The 23,096-nt window shown below is 38.8% G+C and overlaps 1 protein-coding gene across 1 annotated transcript in view; it reads left to right on the top strand.

Annotated features, from left to right (window-relative positions):
* Positions 1–302: 302 nt before the first annotated feature.
* The window catches only part of LOC102219407 (FYVE, RhoGEF and PH domain-containing protein 3-like), a 65,649-nt gene continuing 42,855 nt past the window's right edge, over positions 303–23,096 (top strand). The window contains exon 1 of the mRNA XM_023336204.1: positions 303–611. Within this exon, the coding sequence (XP_023191972.1) occupies positions 590–611 (22 nt within the window). The 5' untranslated portion in view covers positions 303–589. The remainder of the gene's footprint in view (positions 612–23,096) is intronic.

The raw sequence follows: 23,096 nt of genomic DNA, 5'->3' as shown, positions 1-23,096 counted from the left end.
TATTTTAAGCTTACCCTTCTCTCTTTCAACTGCAAACCTAAAACAGTTCATTGTGATTGGTTAGGGTCAAACCTCCTGGCTCCTCCTTGGTAGCGCCATTGTTGCTAAGTGTTTGACATTAAACTCTATCTGTATTAGTTTTGTAGCGCTTAAACACATTCAATTGTTAAAAGATACACCTCTAGCTTTTAATGGTTATTTTCTAAAGTCTCAATTCTACATATAAATGAATGGGATTGTCGTGCTTGCGCCTTGCACAGACGGGAACGCGCAATTCATTTTTCCAGCGGCACGGAGAGGAGAGAGTTCAGCCTCCGGAGGAGAGGGGAGGAGAAAGGGCTACATGGAGGAATACAGGACTCTAATTCGGCACAAAATCTGACCCGGGTAACATTTTTTTTGTACATCAGGACAAAATGAAGCGTCCCCAGTGTCTCTGTTAGTTTTTGTCGGCGAAGAGGAGAAGAGGAGCGCTCTCAAGAGTTTTGTTAGTCCGCGGTACGCTGGAGCCGCCGCTGTTGCTGCCAGTTTCTCCCAGAAAAAAGACGACTTCAGCAAGGGAGGACCTGAGAGAAACTTTGTGGAAAAAATGCAGGGGGTTTCAGCGACGGGTAAGTGAATTGCCCTTCCAGATCATTCGGTCTGCATTGAAAACAGCCTCCACTTTTCTGGAGTTGTTTCCAAATAGTCGCGGCGGGTTTTGCGCACAGGATTTGAATCTCCAAAATGCTTTTGCCAGCTGTCAGCGGGGCAGCTACAGGCCCGTATCTAACAAGAGAATTACAAAAGAAAGAAAGAGAAAAAAAAGACTTGTTATGCTCGTCAGGCGGCCTCATAAACACAAACTGAAGGGAGCATTAATATTGGAGCTTCTCGGGAGTTCGGGCTGACTGGCAGAAAGGGCAAGAATAGGAGCAAAGCGGTGCCAAACCCTGAGAGAAAAGGCCCTGACCTCACTGTGTGTCCGGTCTGACTGAGCCCCTTCTCTCTGAAACACACACAAACACTCACATTATATCTGCAGTAATTTAGTTAGTAAGCCGTGACCGGAAATCAGGCTGTAAACACACTTTCTGATAACAAGAGGGCTTCTGCACTGTCCTCTCTATTGTGAGTGGCAGTAACAGTGTCCCTGTGAGGAATGTGACCTAAGTGGAGGAGTTGCAGTGTGTGTGAGACAGATATTAAAAGTCTGCAGGTCTATGAAAATGTTTGGGTGTATATCTGTCCTGCAGGTCGGTAGAACACCACAGGTTAGAGATGAGTATGTGTTCTGTGGTTTCCCTTCTGCAGTGTGTGCAGACATATTCTTAGTAGCAAGATGATTTCATGAGATCCTGACTTGCATTTCTGCCACAACTAAATAATTAACATACTCCCTAGCTGTCCAACTTTATGATGGTTCAGTTCAGTCTTAAAGATTTATTGAGTGCTGTATTTTTTTTCACTACCAGATGTACACTGTCAAAATTTTTTAAAGGTGAGTAATAAAGTTTGGATTTCCAGTGCAAAATTTCAGAAATGGCTGATTTAATTACAAATGTACTGAAGAAGAAAAAATGCAAACACTATTTTGTACGTATTTGGGTCAGTGACATCACAAAAGGCTCATGAATGGAGTTGATCAGTGCCAATTTACAACAAATACGCAACAAGAGCATTTACATGACAAAAAGATCCAACTAATTTTCAATAACACACAATAGAGCAATAAATTAAATTCACACAAATACAATTATGTCCGGTAGATGGATTAGCAAGTGACTGACAGATTTTAACAAAGATTGTGATACATTGCATTGCAACACTGCAAATCTTTGCATCTTTCCCAAGCAATGCGGTGACTGATGATGGTAAAGTAAATTTAACTATGACAGGACTTGCATAATGGTCTGAATCTATTTATATTTCTGTTTGAATGTTTTCATCTTATTGGTTTCTGTGCATATTCCTTGTTTGTAAAATGGGCAAAAGGTATATTCCGCCTGCAAGACCTAAATTGTTAAATGATTTGTCAGTATTGTGGAGCTGACTGCCGATCTTTGGGATTACCTTTCTTCCTTCTGAATGATGGCAGTAGGATAGACTGTACTATAACTGGCAGTATGAGGTTGATTTATATTTTTATCTATTAGCTTGTGAACCGGCAGTTTTGCAGGAAACCTTTGGAGCTTAATGCAACACATTGACCAGACCAGATGGTTTTTATTTTAACTTGGTCTGATCTCTGATAATGATATCTGGCCATTCCGATCTGCACTGGTCCTCTTCACAAACCACTTCCATGTGTTTCATTGGGCTCCAGGTCAGTTTGGCCCCTTTGACATTTTCTACCCAACCCTTGCCATTTCATTCCTTCAAATTTCTGCTTGCTTCTGGACATTAACATTTCGTCACCATGTGCATAAGTAGCTGTGCGTCATTTTATTGATATTTGTAATTAGGTAATATAATGAAAATGAGTTCTCATTAAAAGGCTAAACTTCAATATATGATTTAATTTTGTAGTGTATTTTCAAAAATTGTTGTATTATTCTTTACTTGCATTGATTGTGGTTCTGATTACGGCTTGTGAAATATGAACCCTGATCAAATCAAAGTCATCATTAGATGTTCATTAGAACATCATTATTGGAGCTACAAATGCTTACAGTAAACAGAGAACTCATAATGGGAAAAAAAAAGTTTCAAATTGATGCATAGGACCTTCCGAGGTTGTTTGGACTTATGCTACAAAGGTGTGAAATGACGAACATTTAGTTGGCAAAACAAAGTTTACTGAAACATTTTTCTCACAAAGCTTAAATGCTTTGTTGCTGCCATACATTTTATTTTTATGATTACAAATAAAAATGGAAAAAAGGCTAACTGACATTTTTAAATGAACTCAGACTTTACTAGAAATATCCACATAAAAGCTTTTTTTTCCCCTGGGAAAATCTGGATCACGTTACAATTTACAACAAAAAAAATCTGACCAAATAGAAAACCTGAGCATGACGTGTTCTAAGGAGATTGATTGATTTTACAGGATAGTCTGACTCAGCTTTCATGTTTTTTTTTTTTTAATTATTAATATTAAACCATGAATTTGCTGAAAATTAAGTAAAAATTAAGGATTTCTTTCTTTCTATATATTTTTGTATACATCTGCGTTAGCAATGCCTAAGACAAAGAAGTGGTAGGAGGGTATGGCTGACATGAAGTGCTGATGGGACGATATCAGGCTGCAGCTGAGGTAAACTATGCAGAGTGAAAGAGAGTCTGTTTGTTGTGAGGCTCAGGGGAGGAATCGATCTGCCGTCCTCCTGGCTGACTTTCTTTTTCCTGCAGTACAGCACTGTATCGTTTCTCTCCCACACACGCATTCATATTGACTCTCAAGGCCTTGCTCTTCTTTTTTTTTTTTCATTTGTTGTGTTTTTCCCGTTCCCTCGTTCTCTCCCACACTGTCCCAGATCAATCTTTTTCCCCCTCTCCCTTAAATCCTCATCCCTCAGCACAGCACACGCAATCAGATACGTTATTTCTTTTTCCCTTTACTGTACTTCCACATGGGAACCCTACCCCAGCCAGAGCGCTTTCCGATGCTTATTTTTGTATTTACGATAGCAGGGTCGTGCGGGTTGCGGGCTGCTTGCATCGAATCATTGGAGAATCTATTAAAACAAACCACATCACAAATAAACTGTGGTGGGATGGATAGCATGCCTCTCAGTCTGAGGTCCACCACAGTCCTCTGACTTGTTTCCATAAACTTTATGGACAGATTTTGCTCTTATTCCTACACTCAGAGGTGGGTCAGTGTCTTTCTGACAAAAACAGGGTGATAGTGGTTCATGAGTGGCAGCATGGATGTCCCGGCTGGCTGTTTTGGAGTTTGTGTCATGAAAAAAAATCCTTCAGCGTCAGATCTACTGCTAGCACCTCCTCTTTTCCTTAGGAGTTTGAGAACAGGACGGGAAGGAAAGTTTCCTGCGCGGCAAAAATTTGCCCACAACTATTTGCAATTTAGACCATTGTTTAGCTTAGCTGGTAAATATTGTCTGTGGAACATAGCATAATTATCCCAGGGTGTGAATTATTGCACAGGAACCCAGTGGAGCACCGAGGAGGGTTTCAGCCCTGTACTGTATCTTTTCTTGTTTATAGTAAAGTCTGTATGTCAGTAATGATAAATGAAACAGTTTACAGCAGCTCACGGAGGGAGTACCCAGCATTTACTCTGGGTTAAAGGGGTCACCAAGTATTCAAGAGGAAATCTGGAACATAAACCCACAGAACAATGTGGCCTTTTTCAATCCTGGATTCTAAACAGGATTTACATACCCAATGTTCCTATGAACTGTTGCTGTTGGCATTAGATGATTAATCATTGGTTCAAATGGGAAACGAAACATGGGGATAATAGAGGATGAGCTGCACTTCTACGTAATGTGACAGCAAGTAGATATAGTTTTGCTTATTATAGTACTACAAATAAGTCTCTTTAATGCATTATTTAAGTTGTTAAAGTGAATTGTCTGTATTATATAAAGATTTATTACACACAGCAATAATACATTTCAATTGTTTGCTAATTTTAGTCACCGTAACCTATTGCAAAAAACACAGAGTTTCTCAAAAATACCATACTACTTAATTTCTAAGGCACTTAAGAAACAAAATGGCAACTGGCCAAAAATATCGTACAAAAATAAAAACAAAGAACAATATTAAAACAGTAAGACAACTATAAGAAAATAGAAATTAAAAATCACAGATGCTTTCTCTTTCTGGGTTAAAAGCCAAAGAGAAAAACTGTGGTTTTAAACAATTTTAAAAAGCAGAAAGAGATGAAATTTTTTTCATTACGCAAGACCAATAAAAAAGACTTTTAATACAGATTTTGGCCTACTAAACAGTATCTCCATGTAGTACTGTAGGGTAAATGCACTCAATACTTGGTCTGGGCTCCTTTTGCAAGACTTATTGCATCATCTATCAGCCTGCTGAGCAACTTGTCTGCATTGTTGGATCTGGTGACTTTCACCTTCCTGGTGAGTTTCCAGGACGATCAAGAGCAGCGATAATATGATGATTAAAGTGGTTAGAGGTACTTTTTGTAGTGTGGGAGTCCATACCACGTCTGGAAAATGAAGTCAGAGTTTCTTTGAACCCAGTCAGCAGAGGAACGTGCTGTGAAGTATTCTCCCAAACTGCTGCTCTGACTTTGGACTTGATAAAACACATTGGACCAATACCAACAGGTGACACGGCTCCACAAATCAGCACTGACTATGGAAACGTCACACTGGAACTCAAGCAGCTCAAATTTTGTGCTTCCCCAGCATTCCTCCCCACTCTGGGTTTGAAGGAAGCATTTTTTGTTTGCTTGTTTTTTTTGAAAATCAGCATTATCTCAATTTGTTTAAAGTTTTATCGTGGTACTGAGTTCTTTCCTGGTTTCTGCCAACCAGTGCATGAGCTAGTATTCAGGAGGTAAATATAAACATGTATTGGGTCTATAGTTTGTTGAAGCTGATCTACCCCTGAATTAACAATAGATATTGTTGCTGGAGTAGAGGGGCATGCACAGTGGAAGTAGAAGTGGACATGTGCAACACCTCTTGTGGGTAATACTGTCGTCACTCAGCTCTGTCTACTTTGGGATCCTACAGATTGAGTGATTGACCAAAACATAGCAGCATGTTAAAAAAGACACTTGGTTTTGGGCCAAAAAGACAGAATAAAGTGTTGTGCTTTATTTTGGCCAAAGAGTAAATATGAGCTTCTGGCATTTATACAAAATGTAAAGCCCTACAAACAAAAGTAGACAGCTGCTCTAGCCTTTGAAGATTGGAAGGAAATGGCCCACATCTGAGACAAATTTGCAGTTAGATTTGCAGCCACTGATCACCATGCTCGAATGCATGAAAGACTAGACTTGTTAGGCTTGTGCATACATTTGAGGAGCAGATATGAAGCACACTAAATGTTTTCTACTGACTGGTGAGAGAGAAGTTGACGCTAGCATCGGCTGCTCATTGGTTGTAGCTGGAGTTACAATAACGCAGCACACTTTGACCATAGACTGTACAGGGCTGTATATACAAAGTCAGAGCTCAGTGACCATATCTGGCATCTAGAGTTAGAGATGCTGCACAGATGTACAGAGCTGGAAAAAAACAACTTTTACAAGAACTCAAATTATTTCTCTTGAGAGTGAACCAGACAGAGAGTTGAAAGGTGTGAGTCAGCTCCTCAGACATACCAGCAGACACTCAAGGTGTCTTATAAATATTGATTGTGGTGAGTTTCAGAGAGATTTCAGCACCTTTTCAGTCTGTGTAACTATGTGGATCGTGTAACCGCATGGGTTAAATTAAATCAGGCTCAGGTTTTATTGAATTTTGTAAGAATGCTAATCTGATCTCTTGGTCGTAAGTATAGTTCTTCTCAATTACAATGACTTGCAAAGGTATTTTTGTTCTTCGACCTTTTACACATTTTGCCAAGTTACGACCACAAACTTCAATGTATATTGATCGATTGTATTATGTAGACCACTGAAATGTAGTGTAAAGTGAAAATTAAAGTCAGTGCTTCCTATGAGCCCCTCTTTGCTGCATTTATTCAGGGACTTTTATCCCATTACTCTTTTTTTTTTTTTTTTTTTTAAAAGCCCAATAGTTTGGATGGAGAACACCTGAAAACATAAGTTTTTAACTCTACAAATTTTGAGTTAGACTTAGGTCTGGACTTTCACTGGACCATTGTGACACACATAGTTTCAACTATATTCTGTTGCAGCTCTGGCTGGATGTTTATAGTTGTTCTGTTGGGAGATGAAGCTCAATACCGGTCTCAAGGCTTTTGCAACTCCTAACTTGTTTCCTTTCATGATTGTCCTGTATTCAATGACTTTTCAGAACAGACTTTCTGCTTGCCATTTTTTCATAACGACTATATTTGTGGATTGGGTGGCTTATAGCCGTCCTGTCACCAGATTCTTCCAGTTGAGCGGTGGACCTCTGCAGCTCTTTCAGATTCACCACTGCTCGTTTCTCTGAATAATGCTCTCCTTGTCTGATCTGTCTGTATATGTATGTGGACGGTTTTATCCTGGCAGGTTTGCAGTCCGAGTCTTTCCATTGTAGGATAATGGTTTGAACATAGCTCCATCAGATGTCAAAAGCTTTGGGTATTGTTTTATAGGCTATCATTGCTTCTCCAAATCTTCATCTTGGACCTGTTCGTTGTGTTCCTTTATTTCCTAATTCTCTAATAAACCTCTAAGACCTCCACAGAACAGCTATATCTATAATGAGATTAAGGCATGCACAGGTGGACAGTATTTACTGATTTTATTTCATTGGAATTTAATCTGAGGTGTCAAAAAATGACAGGGTATAAATGTATGTCGCAGCTGTTGGGGTTGAGGGAGCTGTTTGGCAAACCATGTATCATTTTCCATTCAGTTCACAATTATGGACTCATTTGTGTGAGTCTGTTACATAAAATTGCCAGTAAAAGACTGAAGTTTATTGTTGTACCAGGACAAAATGTGAAAATGTTTTTGGCGTATTACTATTGGATTTCATTGTATTCTAAGAGCTTATTCCCTTTTGTTGTGCGTTTCCTCTCCTTTCTAAGTCAAATGAAAGAAGACAGCAAAAGGTTTTAATAGAGTACTACAAAAAGTACATCAGACATCTCTTATATGCTGAAGCTTTTTTATCTTATCCCGGTTGTTTCTTTTCAGTTTGGGAAACAATATCAGTTAAGAGGTTTTAGCCCATGTGAACATGTGTGGTTCATGCCTTTCAACCCAGAAACCACAAAGCCTCCGCCCTTCGAACATAAATGTTGCCTCCAAATAACAGCAAACATGTTTGTCCTGTGTTGTTCTCTAGTGCATGTGCTGGAATCTGAGGAGCTTAATGCAATCATCTGCTTGACTTCTTACAGCAACACCCCATTGAGTATTTGCTGACATAAAACTTCTTGGTGACTAATACTTATAAACAGAAGAACTGGGTGTATTTCGGTTATCAGAATACATCCTGTGGATCTCTACATCCTCCTGTCTCATCTGGTTACAACTGTGTGAGACAGCATGACTCAGATCCAGGAACAGTGAGAAGCTTCAGGCTCTTTCCCGGCCAGCCTGGGTGTCAGTCTGATTTCCTTGATGGTGGTCATGCATGTGTCCTGCTGTTGCTGAGATTCATCCGAACGTGACGCGGTTTGTTTGTTTGCGTGAGCGGAAAAGCAGCCCTGGAGGTGATGGAATGTTTCTCTGACAGGTCTTCTTTGTTATATGGTAACATGTGTACACAGAGTTTTTTCGTTGTTTTGTTTTCTACAGCTCAAATATGTTTTATGGAAGAGAGATGTTTCCAAATAATAATCAAGCTGTCTATTCAAACTGTAATAGCTTTGGAAGTTGGCTTAGCTTTTTTTTGTGCCTAATAAACGCAGTGGTTTGCTGTATTTCGCAGATGCAACATTAGTAGATGAGGGAGAGCGAAGTGCAGAAGCATTTGAATGTGGACTGGATGGAATTAGGAACTGGTTTGTTTTGATGGTTTTTTTTCTTTTCTATTATAACTACAGCAAACGCATAATTGACACTCCTGTTTAACTGGTTATTGCATAAGTTTTAGGCATGGCTCAGGCATTACGTCCATAAGCAAGCACGCACTCTCTACAGTAATACTAAGCCAAATGAGAGTAGGGCGACATATTGTGAATAAAATGTTCCTTTTTCTAGGTCACTCCTAAACATTAATATTACTTGCAAACATAAAAAGAGTGCTGGTAATTTTTAAAATGTTACTGTAAACCAAAATTTGACAGGAGTATGAATATTTTTTTATTATTAAAACAAATGTCACAAACCTGATTTTAACTTTACTCAAATCTAGTGAAACAATGGGTAGGCTGTTTGTTCATTTGTTTCTTTTTAAATTAAAAAATATTTATTTGTTTCATTTAATAAACAAAAAAAAATTTTTTTCAGTAAGTGGTCACTAACTGAATTCAAGTGTGTCGGAGAAGCAGCTTTTGCTGACTGAGGCTGGAATGTCTTGTGTTGAGTTAATTCAATGTACTGTAGAGAATGTGCACGTTAGTTTCGTCCCTAATTTTAGGTATTTTTTGTATTATTTCAATACATTATTTTTGTATTTATTTTGTATATTTATTTAAGTATCAATATCTATCCACTTTGAAACATTCTGAACACCAAACAGCAAAGTTGTAACAATTCATTCAACTAATGAGACAAGATTCACTAGACAAAATTTTTGCATTCAAAAAATTTAGAATCTCAGTTTTTTGTTTTTTTATTTTAACTTAAAAAATAGAATAAAATTGTTTTTAAAAGCTCTGTAATAGGTGTAGAGCAATCATGTCTAATATATATATTGTTATATTTTACATGTACCTAATTTTAAGGTGGTGCTAATACTAAAAAATCAAAAAGATGTCTATTTGGATTTTTATGATTCTCAAAATTTGTGTTGAAGAATCTCATTTCAGAGTGGAATATGTCTAAATTATCTTTGATACATTAGATTTTGACCTAGAGATGACACAGTGCACTCCACGTTCTTTTTTATGAGTTAGTTGTTAGGTTTACTTTCAATATGTAGCTATTAATCAGATACTGTCTATAGTGTATGAACGCTGTAAATATATGAAAGCTACTGTTTATACCAACTTAAAACCAAAGCCTCATGACTGAAATTCCGCACAAAAAATTATTGAAAGTGCTCTTCTATACTTAACCCATTTGAGTCTGTATTAGCTAACTTTGTCAGTCTAACAGGGAAACTTCCTTGCATACTTCAAAATAAAAGTCTCAAACATAGAAACAACAGTATTTGCCGGCTTAACATGCCGGCAAATACTGGCATGTTATTGTAAGACATTTGTTTTACAATGTGCTTTCAGCTGGATAGCACATTGTAGGACTGGAAAAGTAGTGCTGTTGTAATGTCAAAACACCTTGCAGTACAAGATTTTCTTTCACCTGTAATTAGCAGTTTGCAGTGAATTGACTTGACTGAGGTATGGAGGCAAATATTTAGCCTCAGGAATGTTTTGTGTTGTCATTCAAGTCACTCAAATAATTCCCGTCTTACTATAAAATGTTACCTATCTTTGTTCTCTTAATTATATCCTTTAAGCGACAGCATAACCAAGCTATGAGGTGTACACTGCTATAAAAGCTTTAGTAGAGAGGATGGGAGGTGTTGCAATAGCAGAGTGTGAACAAGTGTTCTGGAGAAACTGTGATGTCTCGAAATTACACAAAGCAGCCGTATTCTTTCCATGAAAGTGTATATATCTGGAAAAACCAGTGACATCAGATGAGATCTAAGTTGTAATTGCACAGAGTTAATCAACGCTGTGGTTTGTTACTAAAGCTAGTACAGATTAAAATAAACATAATTAAACAAATCGTAGTCTGACGAAAATGTTTTTGTGATGTGTTAATTCTTCTTTTTCAATTTTATGGGCTGTTTTGTTGTTGTTGTTGTTTTCCCAAAGAAGTCACATTTCCAGATTAATAAGATCCTGCTGAAGTTTGACAGTGACTGCAGCAGAACCAAGTCAACTATAGTTTATGATTGGGATATTTCTGCTCAGAGTAGCACTTCTTCCTGCACGTTTTGTTTATACTGGAGTTTTCTTGGCTCACACACTTGCGCGTTCACGCCCACACACACACACACACACGCACCCCCCCCCCCCCCCCCCCCCCCCCACACACACACACACAGAAGGCGGAAGTGACCTAGTTTTCCTAAATGGTACCAACTGTGGAGGCCTTCCAGAAAAGAACAGAATTACTCGGCGTCACCCAATAAAGCGGGCTAATGTGAGATATTGTGCACCAGCTTCAAGAACAAATAAATCTCACCCTGGTCATCTGTGTAAATGTTTGCAAGCCAGATGTTTGTCTGCAGAAGTCTTGGGCTTCTGAGAGTGGGAGCGTGGTCGCTCTTAAAGTGGTGGAAAATCATTTTAAATCTGCAGATATGCTCTCAGGTTTCGTCGCAGTTCAGTAGTCGGTTCCAGAAAAATAAGTATTTCAGTTACAGGAATGTTTCTGCACAGCATTTTCTGCTGGTCTGCCTGTATCTTTGTCTCTCTTCTCCAGTCTGCTGTCTGTCTGGATCTGACCTTTCCTGATGAGGGGGATTTTCCTGGGAAAGTTATATGGAAAGTAAAAAAAAAAACTGAGCCCTAATAGTAAAAGCATGTTCCATTATATTTTCTCTCCTTCTGTGTGTCCGTGTGTGTGCATTTTATGAGTTCAGCTCCTTCCTAGCACACAGAAAGCATTGTGTTTTTCTCTCTCTCTCTCATCATCAAGAAGAGCAGGCTCTACAGAATCAGAGCTTCCTGTACACAGTGGGGTGAGGCCCTGGGATCTAGAGAGGAGGGAAGCAGGGCAGAAGAAAAGAGGTGGAAGTGGGGAACAGAGCCAGGTGAAGGTTGCTGTCAGGTTAGAGGGGTTAGCTTCAGTACAGGCCTATAACCATAAAAGCTAATCCATTGATAAAAGGGAAAAAAAAGTGAGATACACACATTTTATTATTGAATATTATGTTAAGGATATTTTAATAATTCCAAACAAAACCATCTTAAGCACAAAGCCATCGACAAATAATCTATTGTCTGTATACACAAAGCCTGAGATTGCTCTTTGATGAGCTCTTTACTGCATGGCGTGCAACAATGAACTGCTTTAAATACTTTGATGTCCAAAAATAGTTCTGCCTCTGGAGATTTGTTCTTCAAGACTCTGTTACAAAGACTGTAAAGATTTCTTTGTTTTTCTGTTTATATCCTCTGTGGAAGGTAGATCATTTAGTTATTTTGGTTTTGAGAATAGTTTTTATAACTAGATTAAGAATCATGTGACTTAATAAACCTGGTAGTAACATAATGTGGTCAAATGTTATTGAAGGAAGGGCTAATATCCACAATAGAGATATGTGGTTCAGTATCTGACTGTGTTGTTGTCTCTTTCTTAATTTTGTTTGACAGTTTTTATTCATTAAATGCATCAAAACGAAGGAGCTTTGGCCTTTTCTGTTCTATAAATAAATCACCTGACAGCATGTATTTTGTGATGTGCTCTTCTGTAGGTTATTAAAAATCTAATAAGGGGGTATCTACAGTTCGAACCAGATATTTGCATTTTTTCTGTGAAAAGACTCAAGTTGGTTAGAATTAACCTATAGGGACATGGATGGCTGAGTTGTGATGGCTTGTGCATGGCTTTTCAGCCATTTAGAAATAACTGCAGTCTTCAGGTACTTTTATTATTTGCCATCAAGTTATAACTAGAAAAATGCATAATTTTTACCTGCTGGTTGATGATGCGACTGAAGCTTCATTTTTACACCACATTTTTTTGAGTCTGCGAGCTTTAGAGCTGCAGCATATACATTTTTTTACATAATTTCTAAAAGTATCACCATGTTGTGACAGGATAATATGAGACAGATAATCTGTGAAAAGATCAAGCTTCTCCACTCGCTCCCTGAGCTACTGTTAGTGTATGAAGAAATGCACTGCTCCCAGTCAAAAACAACCAATCAAAGCTAGGAGGGGTGTTGTAGTGATGTCAGTCAACGTCATGTACAAATGGGAGGATGTGAGCAGTGCATACACAAGAATGATTGACAGCGCTAAGACCCTCCGCCTCGCTCTAATTGGTTAGTTCTGATGGAGCTGTGTATTTGTCCAGATGACAGCAGGGTGAAGGTAGAGAACCTCTTTTTTTCGCATAGTATCTGTCTCATACTATACTGTCATGACATAGTGATAAGTTTAACAAATATGTGAAAGCATGCTTCTTTTTCTTTTTTATAAAAATGACATTCTACTGCTTTAAAGCCATCCTGGATCTATACATTTGAAAGTTGTCCTACAGGACTTTTCATGCTCGATGTTCCTCCTTCAGCCTAACCACCCTCCTAATCATCTTTGCTATTCACACTGCCTCACCTGATGCAGCCATAAACCCTTCAGTAAATGCCGTCCCAGTCTGGCTGATCGCAGCCAACAACAGCAGCCTGTGTTCAATTCTCCATGCTCTCTCCCCCTGTGGATGCCCCTCCTTCTGCTCTGTCCTTCTGTTCCAATTAACCATTGTCTTTCTCTGTACTCTTCCTTCCTTTTAAGCCTAAGTATTTATCCAAAAGAAACTAGGCAGACTTAAAGATTCACATTCTCGGAGTTGTGTGTGTGGTCTGTGTAACATTTTGCACATTTTTAAAAGCTGACATGTCGCACAGGTAGGATTCATGCACTCAGACATCAACAAACAGCCTCGGGGCCCGTCTGTCAGCAGGAAGCTCTAAACTTTTTCTTCCCTTTCCTCCTCACAGGCACCTGCTTCAATCTGTCAACAATTTTTTTTTCTTTTTTTCCTTTTTGGTGTTTACACAGGGTATTTACTTCATTGGTGGTATCAAGGTGTTGCAGTAAACCCTGAGTGGAGTCCTTTTGCCACTCTAGGTAATATATAAAACCGAGCAAGCGAAGAGGCCTCACAAACCTCTGGCATATAGTTTCCTTCATTTTTTGCTTTTAAAGCCAGAAACTTCAGGGTACTTTTCTCTGCCCCTCCCCATAAAAAATGATATTGTTAAATCATTGTTGTACTTTGGCTGTACAGCTATTATTTTGCCAGTAGGTGGCAGCATAATCTCAGCTTCAGGAGACCCCAAACAGTTATTCTTTTCACTTGATTTAAAAACATTTAGATGTTAAAAGAAGGGTTTCAGCTTTAAGTTTGCTGTGAATAATTTTTTGTGAAATATCATTAATTTATATTTGTCTTTAATTTTTTTTCTGTATGAAAAAGACCTTAAACCCACAAGGACGCAGACCAAGAAGTCTCCTGATAAAGAGTAACCTCAAAATCCTGGAATCAGCCTCATTAAGACTGAAGCTGTTGAAAGTCCACTGAGACTCTGTAATGAAGTCTGCTAAAACACACGAGTTTGTTTTACATATTAAGTGTTAAACTTTGCTTTATTCCTATTCAGTATAGTGGAATAAACATTTCCAGTAACCGGCCAGTGATTTGTAGGGACAGTGAACCCTGATGGCTCACCAGGATCCTGTCCCTGCGTTTCAGACTGGTTCGAAGCTGCAGCAGTCGAGCTAGTATCCTTTTGGTTCTTCATGCTGAAGGTCACCCCGGTAACAGACGACTGACTCTCGACGGACTCCTCTTCTTCTTCCTATTATAGTCTGGGCTGGCCCTCGGCCATTTATCATGTGCTGCTCCTCTAATGACTTTGTGAAGCGACGTAGCCATGTCATATGGTCGTGCGAATTGTACTCTAACTCACTGCTCAACGGCTGCTAAAGTTATGTTTGTATCTGAATTAACTATGCATCGCCTGCAAGGAGTATTTAAATTTTTTGCACGTTTCCACATTTTGTCATTTTACAACAAAAACTGTAATCCATTTTATCTGGATTCAGTTTGATAGACTAACCTAATGTTTTTGTATAATTGTAAAAAAATAATTATTAATTATTTACTCTGATACTCCTAAATGTGAAGTGCAAAATTTTTTTAAGTAATTAATTTATTAACATAGTTCATCTGTGTGTAAGTTTACTTAAGTATACACCAGGCAGCTCAGAGAGAAAGAGAAAATTAAAATTTTTCCAACTTTGAACAGATCATTGAACACTGTTTTGTCCATTACCTGAAAATGGTTTGAATGACCTAGTCAAAGTTCAGACTTGCATCCAGTCAAGAATTTGTGGCAAAACTTAAAACGTTCCCTGTGCTGACATTCGCCATCTAATCTGACTGAGCTAGACCTTTTGCGCAATTCAGAACTGAAACTAAAATTTTAGTCTTTAGCTGTGCAAAGTTGGTTGAGATATACACACAGTGATTTTTGCTGTAATCGCAATTTAGGTGGTCTTACAAAGTATTTCTTGCAACACTGTTCAGAAAAACACACCAAATTTTTGTTACTTTTGAAAATTATGTAGTACTTTATGCTGCTCTATCATATAAAATCCCATCAATTCATTGAATTTCATGGTTATTCTGTGACAAAACTTTCATTTTTTTAATATAATTGGCTTGGAAGACTTGATTCTGTGATTTGAGCGTTTTAGTTTAAATTCCCACTTTATGATGCGTGTTCCTCAGCTCTCATCAGAGGACAGTCATAACGGCCTGCTCATAATGAGGAGATGAGAGGTACATCCACACAGATGGATCCTGTTCCTGCATCCCGCTGTGGATTATCTTCCTCCTGCTGATATCTCAGGAGTTGCCTGTTTTCTATTTTGTATTTTAAGTTATGTTTTGTTATGTTTAGTTACTCACTAACAAGCTCCTCATCAGAGTTTGGGAGAATCTAAAAGGTCGACAAGTAACGAAACAGATGACTGCCTTGGGTGGTACAACATCTGGGTTTTAGTCCAAGCATGTGTGTGAAGGTTTGTGTCTGCATGCATCAGCTGATTACCTTTGAAGCTGTCTCAGAGTTTCCTGAAGCTAGACTGTCTAATGACTTCCTGTAAAGGCATCTTTGAGAAATGCCTGGCTTGTACAGTCGGTTGTTAAACTGTCATCTGTCACTCTGTGGCGTGAATGATGAGTCTTATTAAACCTGGCCTTCTGCCAAGTGAGATCGTGCTTCTCTGATATCTCACTCAGTGAAGGATATCTAAAATCAAGTCAGGAGGGTGTGCTGCCTTTACTTCTGATCTGTTTTGCAGCTGGGCTGAGCCGTGAAAATGTGCTACTACCAGTTTAGTATTTGTGATGGTTGAGCTGTCCAAGGTAATGATGCCTTCAGAGACTCCCTGAATGTTTAGCAATCTTTTTTTGTTCCAGTTCAATCTAGCTGTGCAACTCCTCCATGTATCGTACTTAGAAAAATAATATACAAATGGCAGATTTTTGTTAAATAGAAAAATAAGGCCTTGAGAGATCATTATTGAGCTGTTTGCACATTTGACACGACCTATAACCCACACAACTCGATTTAGAAGTGAACAGATATATTTTAGGGGTGGAAATACAAAGCTAAAATAATGCTGTGCAAGCACTCGTATAACTGGGGATGTGGTTATGTCCAGAAATAACCACTACTTTCAAACTCCTGTTTTGGAGAGTCAGTATACACACACCATCCCTCAAGTTGGCTCCTCTGATTAACACCAAATAGAGTCTAGCTGTTCTATAAAACATTCGCTGACATTTTTACATCTCGATCTCGCAACAAAACACCATGGTCCACAGAGAGCTTCTAAAGTTTTACAGAGATCTTTATGTCAAGAAGAAGATGTAAGTCAGGTAGAAGGGAGAAGGATGTACAAGAATACCCAAGGCCTTAGATATTATTACGTAATATGGTTTTAAGAAAAAAACATGAACAGTAACATTACCACGAATTGGGATGGGTGTGGTTTTTAGGTAGTCATCCTGCAATCTAAAATGTAAAGATTTCATTCAAAATTTTTCCTGCCACACAACAAGGTGGGCATCAACAGGGAACCCAAATTTGCCTACTGATGTGCCTTTCAGTGTCCAGATATGAGCGTCCTCAACTTTGTGTTCAATGGAAGCAATAATTTGAACGTTCTTTGCTTCATTCTCTGCTCTTTAATCCGTCTCTGCATCCATGAAGCTTTCTGAGGTTCAGGGTTGTAGGTGAAGAATTATTGGAGCTTTTGAGATGCTGATCAATTGCTCCCAGTTCTAAAAAAACGATATCGTGTTGCCATGGTAGCGCATCATAAACTCTGAAAGTAAAGAAATACAGAGCAAAATCCTCGCTGATGCATCCAAAGCCAGAGGAAATAATTTGTCCAAACATGAAATGTGTCAACCAGAAAAAAAAAAGTTAAAGTCTGTAAAAGAGCAAATCTGAACCAAGGTAATAGAGCTTCTCCAGCTTGCTACCAGCTATACAGATATATATATATATATATATATATATATATATATATATATATATATATATATATATATATATATATATACAGTATATAAACAGTACAGACCAAAAGTTTGGGATATACAGTATATCCCATGTGTACCATGGATCAGAAATGTGCATTGAGGTTTTTTGCCATCCTATGCTCTCTTAGACACATTCTGTGTTTCCCCTCAGGTGAAGCTGCTACAGCAAACACATCGAGAGGTTAACTACTGTTGGTTCAGGAGAGCATTGATAATTTTTCATGCGACTCTGTTGGGCGTGCTTTACCTGCCTGTGTGTGATCCATCATTTCAGCCAGCTGCTGGGGACAAATGTCCCCTAGTGTATTTGTTGCTATAAACATTCTCATCTGACACACACTCACATTTATCTGCCTGCACCTCACTCTCGTGAAATCTGAGATCATAATAACTGGTCGTCAGCATTTCTGAAATGAAAACAAGCCGAGGGAAGCGATAAGTTGTTGAAAGTCTTTACGGTGCTGTGCAGAAGGACAGATGAGAGGTTTGCCTTCATGACTGCCTTCTGTCGTTGCTGCTGTGCCATGTTGTTGGCCTGTTTCTTTGACCTTGCATACCCCCACATTCATTTCATTCAGTTGTATCCGTTCTTTATCCTAGTTTGAACTTTTATTTTTTTAACTCTCCATTTCTCTTCATCTCTTTGCTGCACGGTAATCTCTACTGAGCCGTTCATAATCACAGGCCATCTGGGCGCTGTAGGAAGAGATGAGCCTGCAGCTCATCAGATGACCAAACCCACAGTGGGCAAAACGACATGCACATCCACAGTCACACCATTAATGTTCACAAATTGCCATGTACCTGTTTACGTTCATCACACCTTTATGAGAGCTTATTCAAGGACACAAAGTTCATCCAAGCACACTGCTGCTGTGACTCATGGTGGAGAAAATAACCTCATTTGTAGGTATTGATCTCCCACAGAGTGACCATTGTACCTGTGATGAGGATCAAGCCCAACTAGGCAGTGAGAGGGGGTGGAGGTGTGGAATAAATCCCAAAACAAGGTAGAAAAATTGAAAAAATAATGGGGTCGTAATTTTTGCTTTGTACAGACAGGCTTCACGTTGTCTGAAATTCAATAATCTGACCTCCAGACAGCCGTCCAATCCAAATATGCTCTCTGTGGTTTTTTGGGGATTTTTTTTAGGATCTTTCTAAAATTACTCTGCAGTGTCCTCGATGCCCTCCTCATGGTCTGCAGCAGAGCTTATTACCGTTAGGAAATGCTGACTGCCGCAAAATTTTAAAAGAAACTTAAATCATCCTGTTTGTGGAAAAACCGATCACAGTTTTACATTATAAGCCACTTAATGACGCTATAATTGGTCTTCTGCGGCATAGGAACTAGGTAAAACGTGTTTTAAAAAGTGCTGCGATGACAAGTCCTAGCAGTATTCACACAGTGTTTAAAATAATTTTTTCCTTATCAATCCTAGTAGCAATACACTGGCAAATGTTTGAAGAAATGGAAATACTTGGATTAGCAAATCCTTTTAAATTGAAGTTTAATTTGTTACATTTTAGATATAACACAGACATAGTGGAAACGCACTACCAAAATGTACAGAATTTTAAAACCAAATGCCTTGTGCAACCATTTATGTTTAGTTTATTACATTTAGTGCCAGAATCAATAATAAAGGCTCATATTGTAAAAGAACCACCACATTTGAATGTCTCGTATTGTGTCTGTTTTGACAGAGTTTTTCCATTTCTGCTCAATCTTTGAGATTGGGTTACATAACTTGTGAAAAATTATAAAAACGACATATTTACAAAGTTATGGAAAATAAAGAAACTTTCTTCCCAAGTTATTTTTATTTTTTTAGAAAGAGAAGGAAGTCATTAAACCATTTGCTGTTCAACTACAGAACTAAATATTAAGTCTATTTCAGTACTTGTTTTAATTTTACCACCTGCTTTATACCTTGAGTCATGGTAAAGAGAAAGTGGTCCCTTTGTTATCTCTAGGCTTAATTAAAATACTGATCTGGTATTTGCCGAGTTGTTCAATTCATTTTAATTTCTTTTAATCTAAGTTATTTAATCTACAAGTGTACCAATCCACACATCAAATCCATTGTGTTTTTACTGACATTTTTTAAAATTTTACTCTAAGACTAGTTACTTAAAACAGACTTCTTAAAACTGGTTTCCTTCTCTTCAGCTAAAGTTGTACAAAAAACTTTTTTTGTTCTGTTCCCACCGAGACTAATGACTGATCGTATTGGTCAGAGCTCTCCCTGCTGTCTAGAAAAGACAAAAATGCAGCAACAAGTTACTTTCTGTTTTTGGCTTCCAGTACTGCCTTCTTGGTAGACTTATAAATCGGTTATAAAATCTCACAACTCACCTTAAAACCCAAATTGATCCTAAACATAAATGCATACCAGACTCCCAACAACCTGGTATATTCTTTCCTGCTCACTGAGATCCATAAATACATCCTGCTGATGATCCCCAGCTGGAAGCCTTTAGACCACTTTAAAGTTTACTTTTTGTGAAATCGTTTTGTGTGATACATGTAGATTTCTTACATGGCCTGCATGGTGGTGCCTTCCAGCAAATGGTCTTATGATAAAAGTGATGATGACAAGTATTTAAAAAGTTTGGGTTTTGGCAGTACTTCTGTCCTTGAATACTTTTGGTACCCCCAAAACACAAGCATGCTCTAAAAATAAATCTTTGCCATAAATATGCAATAAATGCATTAGGTAGTGTAATTATACCACCTAACAGCACACAATAATTGCAGTCATGCTTTCAAGTACGCTGATGCTTTTTCATAATGTCAAGGAACCATGGAGACATATGCTGAAAAACACAAACATCATAGGGCATTTATGATTGGTTTAAGAGTTGAATTTTTCAACTAGCCAGTTACAGATCAGATGTCTTAGATTAAAATAATTCACTATATAATTTCTGTGTTCATGTTTACCTTTCAGCTTGGCAGCTCTCAGAAATATTATCCTAAACTGCAGCAGTTTGTATCTGTTTTATGTTAGAGAAAAATATTATCTGACAAATCTCCACCTTTTCTTTCTTGCATTGCACCCATCGTTGCCACCTTGCCCCAGGGCCAGATACTCGCTCACAGCATGGGATCAATGCAGAATTATATTCTGCAGATCTCTGCAGCTCTAACAGAACGGGACAGAAGGTCTGCCGCCTCACTTTCCTCTCAAAAAGGGGGCGAGAAGGGGGGTTGTGTAGTTGCACAGATTATCGTTGGCTCCAGACTCTTTGTAATTCAGATAAGACCTCTCTCCTCCTGCAGATAAGTTTAATCATTAATAATGAATTAAAAGATTGTCCTACGGGTGAAATATTAATGACCTCCCCTTATGAGACTCTCCTTTGAGAGAGGGAGGGTGCTGGTGTGCTTGTTGGAGCAATTTTAAACAGCTCTTTGATTTCTAGCTGCTGAATGTTTGAGATGTAGGTGGATACCAGGGTCAATATTTGAGCAGGGAGATATTTGAGAATGACCACTAAAGACTTGTTCAAACAAAGACGGCAAAAAGTTTACTTGTAAAATCTCACCTCGCTGTTATTATCCGACTCCATCCTCATCTCTAATCTACTCCAGGAAACAGATTTGAGTTTGTATTGAGCGCAGTTCTATCTGAGGCAGAGGGTAAATGAGAAAACACGAATGTGTGCCACTGACGGAAGAATAAAGCTCCATCCTTGCTCGATCACCAGACGCCTGAGTCGTTGTTGTGTCTTCCTGGCGCTCCAGGACCTTCAGGGATGTGTGAATAAGAGGGTTATTTATTTTCTCAGATTAAGCTTATGTCTGTCATCTGAGTGAGCGTGTGTGTGGGATTTATTCATGCGTCTCCCTGTGATTTAGAAAGGGCTTTCTGGTCGGGCCAACATGCAGTGGAATTTGAATTGTCTCCATGACAAAAACCCAGCGACCTTCTTCCGGCTTTCCTCAGTGGGGTGCGCGCTGAGGAAACCGAGCCAGATCAGCCATGCAATCAGCCACAGATTTAAAAAAAAAAAAAAAAAAAAAAAAAGAGTCCTAATAAAGAATTGATAAGGAAGTCTTCATTGATTTATCTGTGCAGATGTCCTTTTAGAGTCCTTCTGTGAGTGGAGCTGGATGTACTCCTGAGTTTGCCTGCATGTCTACAGGAAAAATGTGTGCAGTGTGTTTGTGCACAGCGCAGACCTCTGAGGGGAAGCTGACAGAGCTCTGGCAGCCGTTCACACAGCGGCACTGTTTAGTTTTGCTTCTTGTTGACGGCGCATTGCTCATTTAGCAGTCTTGTCAAGTTATAAACTGTGACCACACAGTTTATGCATAAACATCCACAAGAACAAACGTGAACAAAGCAGGAGATTGTTTGACATGTCTATTTCTTAATAAAAAAAAGAAGTGGATTCCCTTTACTGATCTCCCTTCCTAAGTTAACTGATGTCTAAGTGACAGAAGAAAGTATGTCAGCAGATGTCTGACAGATGTCATCTGTAGGTCAGTGAGGCGAAGGAGATTTAGGCGGTCGGTCGTCAATATTTCAGGGGGTTTGTGTGCGACGGGCAGAATAAACTCACAAAGTTTCCTATTTATGGACAGATGGGAAGAAAATGTGATTAGCGAGAGGAGGAAATGGGTGAAAGAAAGATGGACAATCTGTGCTGGTTTTCTCCTGGTCTCCGTGGTGACTGTCAGTATGTCACTATTTAAAAGTAAAAACTGCCATTTTTTAATCTTTAAGGAATTGAACCTAAAAGTCATTCTGACAGTATAACCTTGAGTCAAAGTACTTTGAGTCAAAATACTTTAATAGTATCATTCTATTACCACAAACATTCAATTAAAAATATATGATTAACTAAGTACCTTTTGTTAAATAAATGTGCACATACTATTAAACCTTTTTGTCATTTTGACAAAATTTAGTCTGCAACTAAATTATGCCAGATTCAATATTTTTAACTAACCATCAGCTAACACTGTTTGGTCTAGAAGCTATGAATATTAGCCCCATGTTTCGCTGCCAGCAAAAGAAAGTCTGTGGTCTTGTTTTCCTCCTTTAAGATTAGACTCCAACGTGGCTGTAGAGCTAATTCTTTACTTGACCTTTGCTTTATGTAAGGAGATTTCTCCTTGTCAGGTCTGCTGGGATGAGCAGCCAGTTTTATTGTAGCACCTGTTCCGTCCTTGCAAACCGATGCATAATTCACTATACAAAGTAGTTTTAACCAGTTTAGTGAGAGCTGCAGGAGGTGAGGGGTTTGAGGAGGGGGATTCTGTCACTAATGATTCAGTAGAACGACAAGAAGATAAATTAAGGAGTAATTTAACCCACTTACTCCTACTCACAACTCTCCTCTGATTTTAAATTATCTGCTTTCCCCCCCCCCACCTCTAAATTTAAATCGAACATAGACTCCCATCCCCCTCTGCTTGCTCTTCATCGCTTCCACTCTACTCCTCACACCCATATCCGAAGCCCTGTTATCGTTTTGAAACTGGTGATACTTCACCAGTGTTTCCATGGTTATTGCTGGCATTCGTCTCAGGATTCAGAGCCGGTGTCAGGCAATGTCACCCCGTCTTTAAAGCCCACATCAGCTCATGAGTGTTTAGAAGGGGGGAGCACAGAGAGATATGAAGGGGATGGGTTGGGGTGAAGAGGGGGAGTTGGTGGTTGTAATTATATGTGCATACGAAGAGGGTCGGAGCAGCTTGGGCGCGTCATTCTGCCAGCTTTTGTGTTTCGCAGGTCTGTGGGGGGAAGCTGCACAGGGATGCGTCCCCCTGAGAGCGCTGGTTAACTGGGTCCCCAGGAGACGCAACATGTTTTATTTATTTACACATCAGAAATAGTAACTATTGTAATGACTACAGCTGAAAAGTGCATTGTCCAATAAAGTAAAGTCCTTTCTTCTTTTCTTTTACAACACAATTTAAAAATTCCTAAAATTTTCCATCATATCGTCCCTTCAGTCCTTCTAAGAGACATCAGAGTTTTCTCTCTCTTTATGCTGAACAGTGATGCAACAGAGTCACTCCGCCACCTGTGGCTGCACACTGATGGTCAGCTGGCTAACCAGCTGG

Source organism: Xiphophorus maculatus, chromosome 1, assembly GCF_002775205.1.
Source record: "Xiphophorus maculatus strain JP 163 A chromosome 1, X_maculatus-5.0-male, whole genome shotgun sequence".
Taxonomy (NCBI): Eukaryota; Metazoa; Chordata; class Actinopteri; order Cyprinodontiformes; family Poeciliidae; genus Xiphophorus; species Xiphophorus maculatus.
Note: the sequence above shows the minus strand (reverse complement) of the source record. Positions and strands in the feature narration are given on the sequence as shown.